Source organism: Hylaeus anthracinus, unplaced genomic scaffold (assembly GCF_026225885.1).
Source record: "Hylaeus anthracinus isolate JK02 unplaced genomic scaffold, UHH_iyHylAnth1.0_haploid 11985, whole genome shotgun sequence".
Classification (NCBI taxonomy): domain Eukaryota; kingdom Metazoa; phylum Arthropoda; class Insecta; order Hymenoptera; family Colletidae; genus Hylaeus; species Hylaeus anthracinus.
The window spans coordinates 10,924,824-10,938,533 of NW_026534333.1; the positions used below are offsets into that span (position 1 = coordinate 10,924,824).

At 44.7% G+C, this 13,710-nt stretch overlaps 2 protein-coding genes across 3 annotated transcripts in view; one reads left to right on the forward strand and one right to left on the reverse strand.

The window, feature by feature from the left end:
• LOC128887223 (mitochondrial inner membrane protein OXA1L) overlaps window positions 1-13,710 on the forward strand; it is a 173,892-nt gene that overhangs the window by 43,040 nt on the left and 117,142 nt on the right. The gene's annotated exons all lie outside the window — the stretch shown is intronic.
• Window positions 1-13,710, reverse strand: part of LOC128887218 (protein apterous-like) — a 64,047-nt gene that overhangs the window by 4,983 nt on the left and 45,354 nt on the right. For both annotated transcript variants that reach the window (XM_054142879.1, XM_054142878.1), the window contains exons 4-5: window positions 10,205-10,734; window positions 4,979-5,196 (exon numbers count right to left, since the gene is read on the reverse strand). In XM_054142879.1, coding sequence (XP_053998854.1) covers window positions 4,979-5,196; window positions 10,205-10,734 — 748 coding nt within the window. The remainder of the gene's footprint in view (window positions 1-4,978; window positions 5,197-10,204; window positions 10,735-13,710) is intronic.

Consider the following 13,710-nt stretch of genomic DNA (forward strand, 5'->3'; position numbering starts at 1 on the left):
TCTCTCTCTCTCTCTCTCTCTCTCTCTCTCTCTCTCTCTCTCTCTCTTCTCCTCCCCTATGCCACCCGACGACCCCAGGTCTTTTCTCTTTCTCTATATCTTCTTTGGCTGCTGCCGGCGCCATCGAGTCACCGCGCGTCTGCATGGATCCCAAGGCGAGTCTGGTTCCCGGCAGAAGTGCCAAGGATTTCGAGGATTTTACCCTTTCGTCCCGAGGGATGGTGGCTTTGTAGTCGGTCGACGAGCTACGGTTTTGTCCTGAAAGCCGAGGATGCGCCGAGCTAATGATAGAGGGAATGCGCGAAAGGAAAGAGGCCTGGAGGGCGCGAGGATGTGAAATTTGTTGCACGGAGACGGATGGATGAATAGGAGCCCTGCGAACGGATGTCGGATGAACATTTTTTCAGGATCTCTCGAGCGGATGGGAGACTTCGCTCCGAAATTCGAATGGGCCGGGGTTTGCGGTCTTCTTTTTTCGGAGGTTCCATGTGCTCGGACGGGAATTTCTGCATAGAGCGCGAAGAGTCTCTTTGCGCATGCGTGAAACTGTCGTAATTATTTATGAGGTTCGCGAGATGTGATTCGGAGATGTTGGAGATTACGAAGTTAACCCTTTGCGATTGGAGCCACTTCGCTCCAAAATGTACGAAGAGGAATCGCGAAACATTGAATTCTTTAGATATGTTTAGATATCGAGGAGCACGTTTATGCCAGAAATCAAAATTTTGTAGTATTCTGTACTATTTTGTATTATCGTAATGCGTGGTCGCGTGTGAAACAGTCACAAAGACGTGCACTGAAATGTTGCCATCTTTTAGGTTGAAATCTTAGACTTCGTCGTTTATCTTTACAAATTGCGCCATTTAATACGAAGTAATTTGTTCATACACCTAACTTTCTTATACGAATGCTGTATGTCTTCCCTTTTTTAAATGCGGCCACATTTGAACTTACCGACGCTTTTAACGCAGGAAAATGTTAATAAACGAAAATTGCAGGTTTTGAAAATTCGGAGCATCTCCATTATACACGAAGCATTTTCAAGAAACGCCTCGAGAGCGCAAACCGTCCATCAGGCCAACCTTCACCGAGCGGGCGCAGATTAATTTCCCATAAAAACCAAGGGCCCGACCGCGAAACAAGCGGAAGCGATCACGGTTGCCCTCCAGGGCCCGAAAGACCAGAAGCTCGACTACTAATCGCCGGGTAACCGGTGATTTTCGGTTGGTCCGCGTTAATCGTCGATCCACGATCGATGCGGCGGCCCATGGGCAGAATTAAAGCACGGCAGGGCCAACGGAATAGATTCGCCTATGTAATTTAACGGTAGTGGGTTAACGAGGGCAGCCGCGGCCGCGCTCGTTACGACAAAACTTCGCCTCGGCCAGACCGACCAGCCGACCAAACGTTGGGGGGATTTCGAGCAGCGGCGGATTGACGGAGGGCCATAATTACGGAGAAAGGCCACAGAGGCTCGTCGACGGAAATATCACGCGGCCCATGCGGTTCTTTTACCTCAACGCGCCCGCCGTGCCGCCTGCAGCACGCACTAATTGGGAGAAGCGCGCGCGTACGTCTCCGCGAGCGCGGCGGCGGTTCGGCCGCACGTGAATATTTTTATAGGAGCCACGGCATACGCGCGACTCCCTCGGGGAAAAAAGAAAAGAAACAAAAAAAGGAGGAAACGCATCGAGAACCACCGGCTATCCATCTTCCAGCCGCGATTTTTCTCTCCACCTTTCTTCATTTTTTTGCCCCTTTTCTTTTTCTCCCTTTTGCCAAGCTCTGGAAAGCAGCCGTCTCTTCTTCGCTCCACGTTCGTTCCTCGCCAAACGATGGATATCTGACGGGTGCTGATACCGCGAGAAGGGCCAACTTCGAGAAATTAGCACGCGAGTATCCGTTTATTCTATTTGTTACTCTCGCTAGAAGGAAACTTCTTTGCTGCAAAATGTAACGTAACTGTTGGAAATATATCGAGGAGCTTCTTAGGTGTACCTGTGTTTAATTTCGTGTGTTATACGTATATACGCTATCGTTCCGATGTTTCCGGATATTTGTATATTTACGGACACCGGGTAAAAAATTTAGGTAAGAGTCTATTACATAAGATAAATAAAATTCCCCTCGTGGTGATAAATCGAAGATGGCCCCTCTCGCGAGCAGCGCTTCGTTTATACATATGTACATGCATACACTAAACTCCCGCGTAACGCGAGTTTCTACAACGCGCTAAACAATAAAACACGGGATTCCGTGTTTTCTCCGCCTATCTTCATCGCACCCGATTTCATCCGTTTCGTAATTATGTTGTTGTTTGTTACGGCTAAATGTTACTTATATTATTCGTGTTATACGATGAAAATTCTCGTAAAACTCGATTTCTCCAAACTCGATTTCATGCAACGCGTTACGTATTTACCGCGTTGTACGGGAGTATATTATCTGTGTGTATAAAAAATATAAAAATGAACCTTTCTCTACTTCTTTATTCTAGAAACAGTTCGGGAAATGAAATATGCATGTACACGTATATAAATAGGCAAATGAAGAGAATCCGAGGACACGTTACCTAGATTTCAACGATACAGATAGTTGATGCTAAAGTGAACTCAGTTTTGTCTGGGTCACACAGAACAAGGAATACGACACCACTTAAAAAAGAAAGTAAACTCTACAATGTATAACCCGTTTAAAAAGGTGTGAAAAGAAGTAGTCTTAGTAATTAATACTAGCTGTGTATTCCCTTTGCAAAGCGCTTTAAACGCGAAACACTACTTATAACCACGCCAACTTTCATTTTTTTATTCACAAAACAAATTCTCAATTTCATTTGCGAGAAAACAATACGACGTACGTTAAAATAAAAATAGAAAATAATCATCTCTACATTTAAACGTGAGCACGAAAGGAATATAATTCCGATGACGTTAAAGTACCAAAATCTAATTTGTACTTATTCAGAATTTGAGGCAAATTGAATATACAGAAATCGACTTCCAAGAATCGCGCATTATCGCTTAAAAGTCACCTATATTCAAAGTCCTATCCATGTTTCAGTGGCAATTTTCCTCTCTACATTTCTGTGGTTTTCATCCTCTCTTGTTTTCTTTCTTTTGCCAGGCTCTGGAAAGCAGCCGTCTCTCCTCTTTCCCTCGACTGTTCTTTCTTAGCCGAGCGATGGGTATCAGACGAAGCGGTGCTCGTGAGAGAGACCATCTTCGAGACTTTCTACCGTGCGTTTGCGTGCTTTATTTTGGTACCAGTCGGATCTCGAAGAGCACCGTTCACGGAGGAGATCGAGGAAATGTTGCTACGGCGGAACGAAGGAATTGACGAAGAGTTTTTTGTACGATTCCTTTAATGAGACTTTCTGCGAGCCTTTTTTCGTCGATTTTCTCGTTTTTACGCGAAGCTAGAAGCATTACGCGGTACGACGGAATAGAAGCCAACTCTTCTCCCAGGAATAAATATCGAATCATAGAGTACCTTTCTCCTTTTTAATAAGGAAGCCTCCTTTCCGACGAAGACTGAGAATTCGTCGGGTCGACAACATCCGCGAAAACACTGAACAACAGAGATAGAAGTACCGATTTTACCATTAATAAATAGTAAAAAATGCTCGCAATAAAGATAAGTCTTCGTTGGACCACATTTTTTCGACTTTTATAACAACCTCTTTCCACGACAACTTCTACGAAGCGTAAAGTATACCGTATAAATAATTCGCTACCGTGCGAACAGCGCTTTAATGTTAAACCTAACTGCTTCGGATGGTGGACGCTTATCGTGGCGTAGTTATTTTTCAAAGTAACATTTTTCTAGCGAAATGCCAGCCCCGAAAGAACAGTCGCCGTATTTATCTCCGGAGCGGGACGAAAATGATACACGGCGCAGCCGAAATCGAGACGGGGAATCGCAGGAGACGTCGCGAGTAGAGCCAGAAAACAGGACACGCGAGAGATAACAATTTTCCCTCGTCTTTTCGCGTACTAACAATCTCTTCTATCTTTAACCTCCCACCGTGCGTGTTTCAGCGTTTCAAGGGCCGCAGAAATAAACGTAACGCGGTCGCATAAATTCCAAAGACACCGCCCGAATCGAACAACACGAGGATGCCTCGACGATACAATCTGTCCAAAACGACGTATACCAAAGGTCTCGGATACTTTTAGCGTCTATGAAGGGCGTCATGCGTCATTGACGACGCGCACTAATTGGAGGAGGCCGCTCGCCTGCCCCGACGCGAATACTTTTCCCGCGAAGCCACCCTGTAAATTTCGATTTAATTACGCATCAAGACCGTACCGTGACGCGCGACACTCCGCACGCGTTGCGAGTATCGTTGGACTTTAGTTCATCGAGTTTAGTTACTTAGAATCTACTACTCGACGTTTCTCGACTCCACAAAGCCCTCAAGGGTAATGCCCAAATTTAATTATGTACTTATTCAAAAAACATTGGAATAACAATTTGAAACTTCGAGATGCAATTAAAACTAATATCTCCGAAAACATTTACAGTGTATACAGTAATACCACATACGTAAGGTTTGATATTCGCTTAAATATTAATAACAATCACGGTTTAGAATAAATATTCCTTCCCCCTCTCGATACATACAAGCGATTTTTCATAAATATATTTTTCATAGATTGTTTCGCACTTAGAGGTTTATCGTTCGTTGGAGAATACGAATGATAGGCAATTGGGAAAAGGAAGACTCTCGTGAATGATAGAATCAGTATCGAGCTTACGAATCAATTTTAATCGAACACGTTTCACGAAAACGGAAAACGTCCACGGACAACATTTCCGCGATCAATTGTCGCGAAACGAAATAACGAAAGAGCAGCGACAGAGCTTGTGTATCCATGGACGCATTGATCGAATGCTGAAGCCACGTTCGATCGAAAACGAGACTCGATTTGCTCGAAACGAGACAGCACTGAACTATGGGAATCGAGGCGAATCTTACCTGCAGCACCCTTTTTGGCAAGCCAGTTTTCTGGGAAAGTTGCTTGAGATCCTTCGCGTCGGGATTGTGATTGATCGCGAAGTAACTCTTCATCGTCCTTAACTGGTGATGCTTGAAACTCGTTCTCATTCGTTTTGTTCTGCTGTTGGAACCAGGCATGCCAGGAGTCGCCGGGCCCCCTCTACCGAAGGGCATATCTATGTAGTCCGCGTTTAAATCTGCAACATAAATCCCAACATCCGGATTATGCGTCTTAATTAAACACCGGTGTCGCGGGTATTTTTGAAGCCGCCCGTATCGGGTGTATCGGGTCGGGGCATCTTTTCCGACGGCGGATCCTCCGCGAGGGGTTGGACCAGTTAGATTTATGTTTCGACCGGAACGTCGTTTATCGTTTCGATACAGGTGACGTCAATGTTGCCGCAACATTGTCCACCGTGTTCGTTGTTCGCTCTGTACTTGGATTATTGGTTGGAACAAGTGACGAAGGAGAGACTGGGGTTAAGAATTTCGAAGGTACGTTGTTGCGATGGTTTTATCTTCAAAATTAAAAGAGATAGGAATACTGTTTATAAAAGAAGTGCACAAAATTAAATTTGACTTGCCGAATGGAATGGGTGCGAATGGTTGCGAATGGTTGCGTTAGATGCGGATCGTTATAAAAGTAACGTAATCTCGTGAAAATTAACCCTTTTCTACTGCGATCGGGTCAGAAGCGACCGACATATTAGTTCCATCGTAATATTTTTGTATTGTTTGCGCAACTGTGAAGACTGAATCCAGTGAAACAGAAATCACCCAAAGGTTACAAATGAAAATTAATTTTGATTTTTTTCTAGCAAGTAATACCCCTATTTGTGCGTGATAAATGCGTTATCAGGTGAAAAATGACCCGAAAATATGACAAGGTGGTGTCCGACCTAATCGCAGTAAATGTGTGATCAGAAACCACCGTAGGAGGTAAGGGTTAAAGGCGATCTCATCCGCTACTTCTTGTATACAATAATAATACATAATACCAGACATGTTAAACTATTATTTCAGTCTTTGTTAAAGACAATATCTGTTATTTATTTTTAATAATTTTCTTCACTGTCAAAACCACAGGGAGAATTTGTCCCCTTTTCCACGATTCGCGCGATAACTTGACATTGGATCGTCCGAAAACAACAAAAAGTCAAATAGATCGTTAAAATATAGTTTCGTCGCTATCCCGATCTACCTACTCGAGAATATTGACCGAAGAACGCAAGGTGAATCTCTGGAGACATGCTACCCTACGAGAATCCGTACAATTTTACACCGTACGAAGCAACCGAGGATAAAACAACGAGGAATGTCTAGCAAACGATTATTTTTCCCGTATCGACTCGAGCACGTCCGTACGCGTCCCGATGGCGAATAAAGTTCTCGAAGCGACATTCGCAAGACCCGAGGCAATGGCGAGGTACCGTCGGAAGCGGCCAATGCCGCCGGTTGCGACTCTAGCGCTGTTTGATGTGTATCACAGCTCATTAGCTCCTCGAGTGCAAACAAGAAGGGTGATAGCGTATGCGAAAGACCAGTGGATACACGGCCAATTACAACTCTATGCAGCAAATAGTTTGTAGGCACGATACCTCATTCCGGGTATACCTATCTTGTCCTCGAGACTTCGCTTGTCCCGGAAGATAAAGCGCCGCTTGACGGTTGCTGAACGACCGCGCTCTCGGGAGCCGATGAATCGATCGGATCGATAAGATCGAGATCGTTCGGCTAGCGTCTGTTCATCTACGCCAGCTTGCCAACTAGATCTAGCTACCGTTTTTTTAGCAGTTTGCTCTCATTGGCTGTCGGATGAACTGATGAATTTGATCCCAGAAGGTCAATTCTAACCGCAGAGATACGTTTCGGTAATAATGACACCTATTGGCGATAGATATTTTCGTCAAACGAAAGCTAGGCTTGCGAAGAATAATAATTTTGTTAAATTTGTCACAATATTGGGATTCTATCGATAATTCATTTCTTATTGAAATAAATTGCATGGAAATATTTGACTAATGTTCCGATCCTAGATAGGAGAAAACCCTCTTAATGTTAGAATTATAAATACTCGATTACTTTTCTAACTACTGCACTAGGAACTATATCTTAAATAGATCCTTACACGATTCAAAGTTTAATAGTAATTCTTCTAAGGGATTATGAATGTGCTTGAAAATTATTAAGTGTAGAAATTACATTGTACCCTTACATTCGATCTTTTATGACTATAGTTTAGACAGAAATATTCTATAACTCACGGGTTCGTTACTAATTCTTTCGCTACTAGACTTTTCACTTTTAATTTTGAATAACGGTCAAACTCCAAATTGAAATGTCCCCAGATGGCGGCCGGGGCACGACGGACCAATCTCAGATTTCCAAAAGAAGGCTCGCAACGTCTCATTCACGAACAAGCCCAGCCTTCTTCTCGAGTCGCGACGAAAAAGCCACGAACATCGTCAAAAAAGAAGTAAATAGACGCGAACGTTAATGTTCCGAGTGGGCCGGATGACCTTGCCAGAAAAAAAGGCCCGATCGACGCAGAAGATCCCCTATCAAATTATTTTATTTCCGACGATAAATTCTCGCGCCTCGTCCGGCCAGCCCCTGGACGGGCAAAGAGAAGAAATAATTTCCAGTCATCCGTGGATCCCCGACGTCACCTTCGGCACGAGGGATCGGATGGAAGCGAAGTTGAGAAAAATGTGTCGACTGCTGGCTGAAATCGATCTGGACTTACGAAGATAAATAACGCTCATAGAAACTTCGAAATATTAGGTTGGTAGGAAAGTAATGTCGATTTTCGGTCTACGCTTGCGGTACCCATTTTTCGAGCTTCTTTGACTTTTCTATCCGTCCCAGGTGGTCGATAACTGTTGGATGGTTTACATCCAACTCCTGCGCGAATTGTCGAACCGTTGTTCGTGGATCAGCTTCAAGCAGTGCCGTAAAGACCAGTTTAGTCGATAAAAAGAAACGGTGAAAAAATGCATGGGTCCCAGGCGATCGTCGTTCACGGATCCGTTTCGCCAAAAATGGAAAAAGAAGAAAGAAGCGGACGGAAGACTGGTCGGGGCTCTCGGTTGGTGGCTCTGTCGAGTGGTCGCGGGTCCCTGGATCGACGAGGAGCCGTTGTTCCCACGGTCGGTCAACAATCGAAATTAAGTTCTCGCTGGCGGGAAAGAGGATGCTACCGCCGAGAGCAGCGCGGCGTTCTGCCCACGCGCGACACGTACACGCTTTGTTGGAATTGGATTCGTGAATTTATGTCGCGCCGACAAATTTTATCAGGGTTCGGTGGCAAACACCGCACGCCCACGCGCGCCCGTAAATCACGCCGAGGGAGTCGGGATTCGTGTATCCGGGACACGCGTTGTACGTGCGCGATCTGACCGCGCGCTGGACGTCTCGCGGACCAGAACTGCTCACGGGTCTGGGCACACACCGGTGGACCAGCCATCGCGCTGGAATTTTCGTCCTGGGGCCCCCGGCCGATTGCCATCGCGGAACAACCGCCCGCCAAGAATAATGAAAATCCCCGAGGATGGGCCACCGACAACCGCTACAACGGCGCGCGCGACTCTTCGGGCGGTTAGAGATGACGTATTAAAACTAAGAAACTTTAACGAGCCTCTACGCCGATAAATATAGTTTCTATGGCGCGATCGTTCTCAGACTAAAATTTTACTACCCCAATTGTAGTTATAACCTTTAACTTCGCGGGATTGCATGGAACGCAGTAGACATTCCTAATAGCTGTACTCAAACAACATCTCATTCTTATACATGAATAAATTTACATCATGTGTAAGTCATTATCAAGTCGGATCTTTTATCGGACTTTGTCATTGTAATATTTTTGTCAAGTACTGACGCAGACTGGTTTGTACCTCCTCTCTAAAAAATATATATCTTCATACTAAATAAGAGATTACCCGAAACAGGTACGTATACTTTTACTAAATAGGGTCTACTACTTTAGAAATATTTCATGTATTAATTTGTCGATACATAGAGTACATAATAAAATATGTGTGGTATATGTATAAGAAAAATATCGTTGTCTTTAATCAAACGTCACGGACTTGCTCCGAAAAATTCTCAACTCTGACACCCTTATCAAATTGCGACACCCCGCGAGACAACGCTCGTGATGGAATTTTTGAAAGTACAGAGCAATTTCCATTGCGAAAAAGCAAAGAATGACAAAAATCTCCAGTTTGTGTACCGACAACCGCTCCACCGGCGCGCGAACAGCGAGATGATACCGCACAGGGAAGAGTCGATAACTCACCGAGCTGGTCGGCGACGACTTCCTTCGTTTCGCGGTTACAGCCTTTTGACTGGACGACGGTGTTAAATTAACCACGTTACGCGGACAGCTGGCCGTGCAATATAATTAGAAGGAACGCCGGCGATATCTGAACACGGGTCGCGGAACTCTTTCAGGTAGTCCAGCTCGCGCGGACACAGGACAACGTTGATTTACTCGAACCTTTGTGCTGGCGTTCGACTTTGCCACAACTCGACGCGATCAATTCGCTATGAGATTGTGACGTGTGACCGCGAGGGAAATTGCCGAGCAACGAAACTTCGTAGGGTAGACTTTGGAGATCCCGGTAGCTGCTAGAAGAGCTTGTGTAAATTAGGCTGCGTGAGGTACGTTATTAAAAACTAGTAAGGATTACTGTTGATGCAAACATGGGATTTATTTAGCTTTGTGGCGGTATTAATTTCGCGCCACTAATTGGACGAGATAAGAGGTTCAATAACACTTCACGCCTTCTCATGTTTTTCTACTATTAAGCAAATATTCGCCAACTTCATGGTTCAAAAAGTAGGTAGTTGGTATACCAAATTCATGAGATTTCAAGTCACTACTTTCTAGCTGCGGACTGTGATTATTGTGCCGATATATATTTCAACGCGAAATACATACGGAAACTTGAAACCACCTTATCGTTTATTTTTCAATTAAACTTCGTACCAGGTTGCATGTATCTATTAAGTGTACGCGTAAGTTTTGTAGGTGTACGTTTAGATGGTACTGGAAGACGATGTAACGGTACTTCTGACCCAAGTAATTTTGATGTTTGCCGATGGTTAATTCTACAAACTTTGTGGACACCACCGTCAGCTACCGAAGAATCGAGAGGATCAAGTACCAAAGAAATGAAGATCCGTGCATCGACTACTCACCTATGTTAGCAGTCATAGCTTCGAGGTCCTTGGGCTTCCTCTTCCTCGGCCTGCCCTTCTGTCTAGGCGGCGGCACGACAGCGGCGCCGTTAAAGTATGGTACTTTCGGTGGCGATCCCGCGTCGGGCACGGATGGCGTCGAGGGTTGAAGGGGCACAGGGCTCACGTGGCTGTGAGGATGCTGCGGATGCATCGAGTGATGGGGATGCGGGGGATGGGAGGGATGATGATGGTGATGATGAAGGAATTCTGGCGAAGGGAACGGTTGGCCAGGATAATGAGGACCTGGTGGGTAGACTGGAACAGGAGGACTCTGGGAAGGATGCATTTCCGCGCCCATCTCGTAGTGAAGTCGACAGAGCACGGCGCCATCCCTCATCCCGAAATGATCGCCCTTGGTCAGGGGCACGGCGCAAGCCGCACAGGAGAAACAACGAACGTGGAACACGAGGTCCCTGGCTCGCATTACTAATTCGGAGGCTAGGATTGCTGCCTGACACCGGGCACACCGTTTCATACTGCCGAACATCCTGAAAAAGAAAACAATGAAGAGTTAGTTTCGCAGTACTTGGATCGAGACAAGTGTTACACGCGAGGAGCCTGGTTTGGAAGAACGTACTGGATGAAAGGTAGATTGGTGTAATTCCTGATATATTTGAAGAATTTACATTAAATCCTAGATTACTAACCATGTGAAGAAAGCGTTATCGTGTGGATGAAACATTTTGGAACGTTGTCTCGACACTTTAGTCTCCCTAAGTGTAACGTCTTAACCACTCGAGGGATATTGACACATACGTACACGCTTGCTTTTACGTCAAAATTACCATTACTTATGATTGCAATACATTTTAGAATTATAAAAGTGACCAAATTAAAGTGAGACTAAATGTATAATTGCTTCAGTTGGTGTGTATTCAATTAGAGCAAACAGAAATACATTTAAAATTCGCCTTTCAAGAAGTTACAAACTAAATGAATTTTTTCAAAGAAAAGTATAAAGTATATCAATCCCGAACAATGTCTGTATAATAGTACATATTCAAAGTGTATTCTCAAATTTTTCCAGGTAAGAATATTATAATAATTCACTCAAACAATCGAACCAAAAATTGTTCTTAATCTGTATGAGTGTCGCTATCGCCTGACCCAGAAGAAAAAAAATAACAAAATGGCGGTGTCTGTTGCAACGAGGACGACACTTGTAAAACACGTTTCTGAGCGATACGTTTAATCTCACTTTCCGAGATATTCAATCTTAAATAGGCACTAGTAAATCGCAACGCCATGTTAATACACAGGAGTGCGAAATGGTACTGGTTTACCCTAGGTTAACATGTATGAATGACCATATTCCACTTCGATATTAAGATTTCAATTTCAACGATCGTACAGCTTTTCTAGGTATAATAATTTAAGAAACGTGACCAAGGAGATACAACTTTCCCTGTGCTGGACCACCGCATAAAGAACCTTATCTAAGTTGTGCGTTTAATGGGCCGTGATGGCAATATGTCATGAGAAAACAGGTCTTTAAAGCTTCTATAACCAACGCCGATATTCTTTAATATGTCGTCGAGATATCAACGAAATATCTTATTCGACGCGAATCTCATCCCGCAGATTTTAATAAGCAACTATATGTTCCTGTATGGACATCCATATCCAACAAAGTTTGTTAAATAAGCCATCCAAACGGTAACTTGCAACCAAACGTCGTACGTTCCAAACGCTCGTAAGATAAAAACTCGCAACTTTACAGGACCTAGCCACATCAAACGTTCAGTTTATTCGATCAACATTTCATACAAACTCCTAATCGTTTCCCCTCCCTAAGAGGCGGAGTGTATCATAATAAGGAGTCGGGACACGCGGTAGCACAGACGACTCCAAGATATCGTGCGATACCCATCGAACATCAACAATTTTGTTTAACAAGTGTCACCCGTCTCGCTCGATTACCCGTACACGCTCTATCTCGTAGCTCCAATTTGCAACACAGTCATCGGTTGAAAATCAACGCAGCTCTCTAAATTTCTCTAAACATCCCGATGGAGCTCGGTCGGGCATTTTTCTTCCCAGCGTACCGCGCCGGCGTCGGCCAATTAACGAGGCAAGAAGTCGAGCAAATACTCTTACGACGTCCGCCGACACACCGGGAGCCACGTCGGATCGTACCTAAGCTATCCGCGCCGGCCACGACAAAAATAACTAAGAAATTATCGTAACCGCGGGATGCAGGCGGCGCCCATTTTTCCATTCACTTTAAACGATACGAGCACACATCCGCGCGGAGAATGTTTCTCATCGTCCAGATATCCGCCGTGTCACGCGGATAGGGTTCCGTTAAATCGAGGAAAAAAGAAAGAAGGACCAGCGGCGCAGATAAAGAACGAAAGACGGAGATAGGGGGAAAGAGAGATCCTGGAGCGGAGAAGACGACGGGACACGTAGGACCCCGGGTGATATCGCTAAGGTAAGAAGGAACACGTATGGTAACCGCGGTGGAGCAAAAGGCCGGAAAGGGAAGGAATATACCGATGCAACGGGCACCGTGACATCGCTACTGCATTAGCGGCACCCTGCAGTCTCCATTACCGAAGCCGGTCGACTATCTACCCGACATCCACCGCGACTACCTACCTAACCACCTATCTCACTCTCCACCTCCCAAATATATTGCGTCCCTCGCAGCCGTACTAAAGAACCTAGATAGAGACGTGGCCGATCTTATAACCCTGATGCCGCGTCGGATCCAGTCCCAGCGAGCCGGCGCGCCACGTATTTATACGGGGGCTGACCTCCTCGCGGCGCTCGCAAACACGCACGAGTTTTGGACCGACAAGCTTCTGTCCGTGCTCCCATGCGGGATGACTCGCCAACAGGTAGACCTCGTGGAAGAATTACCATCGCAAACGTTAGGCGATAACGACTGATAGAACGCGGCTACCTTCGGGGATTACGTTGTCCGCTGGACCGCTAAGGAATTTATTGGGAGAGACCCGAAGGTGTCGGTGGTTGGGGTTATGAAAGAACTTAAGGTGGGGTTAATTTGCATGGTGGATGTTTTGTACAGAATTGCGTGTCGTTAGAATTAAGAATTTTGAATTGATCAAGTATTTTTGTCGATTTATTGAAAGTAGAGGTCAGAAGATGTTGGTGGTTTGGGGTTTGGAAGGAATCTGAGGTGGGGTTAATTTTCATGGTTGACGTTTTTTAAAGAATTGCGTGGCGTTCGAGAGACGCTAGAATTTGGTCGATTTATTGGAAGTAGAGTTCAGAGAATTTTTGAATAGAGTTAATTACAAAGTACACTTCCAGAGTAAATCTATTCTTTAATGGAGAAAATGTGACACGATGAAGAGAAAGCATTTTCCCTGAACGATGTCCCTAAATCATACCTGCACTTGATGCATTGAATGGAAAAATACGGAAAAAGAAATTAAATGAAATATACGTTACAACATGTAGAATCCGCGTATATAACGATATGAATTTGCATAAAT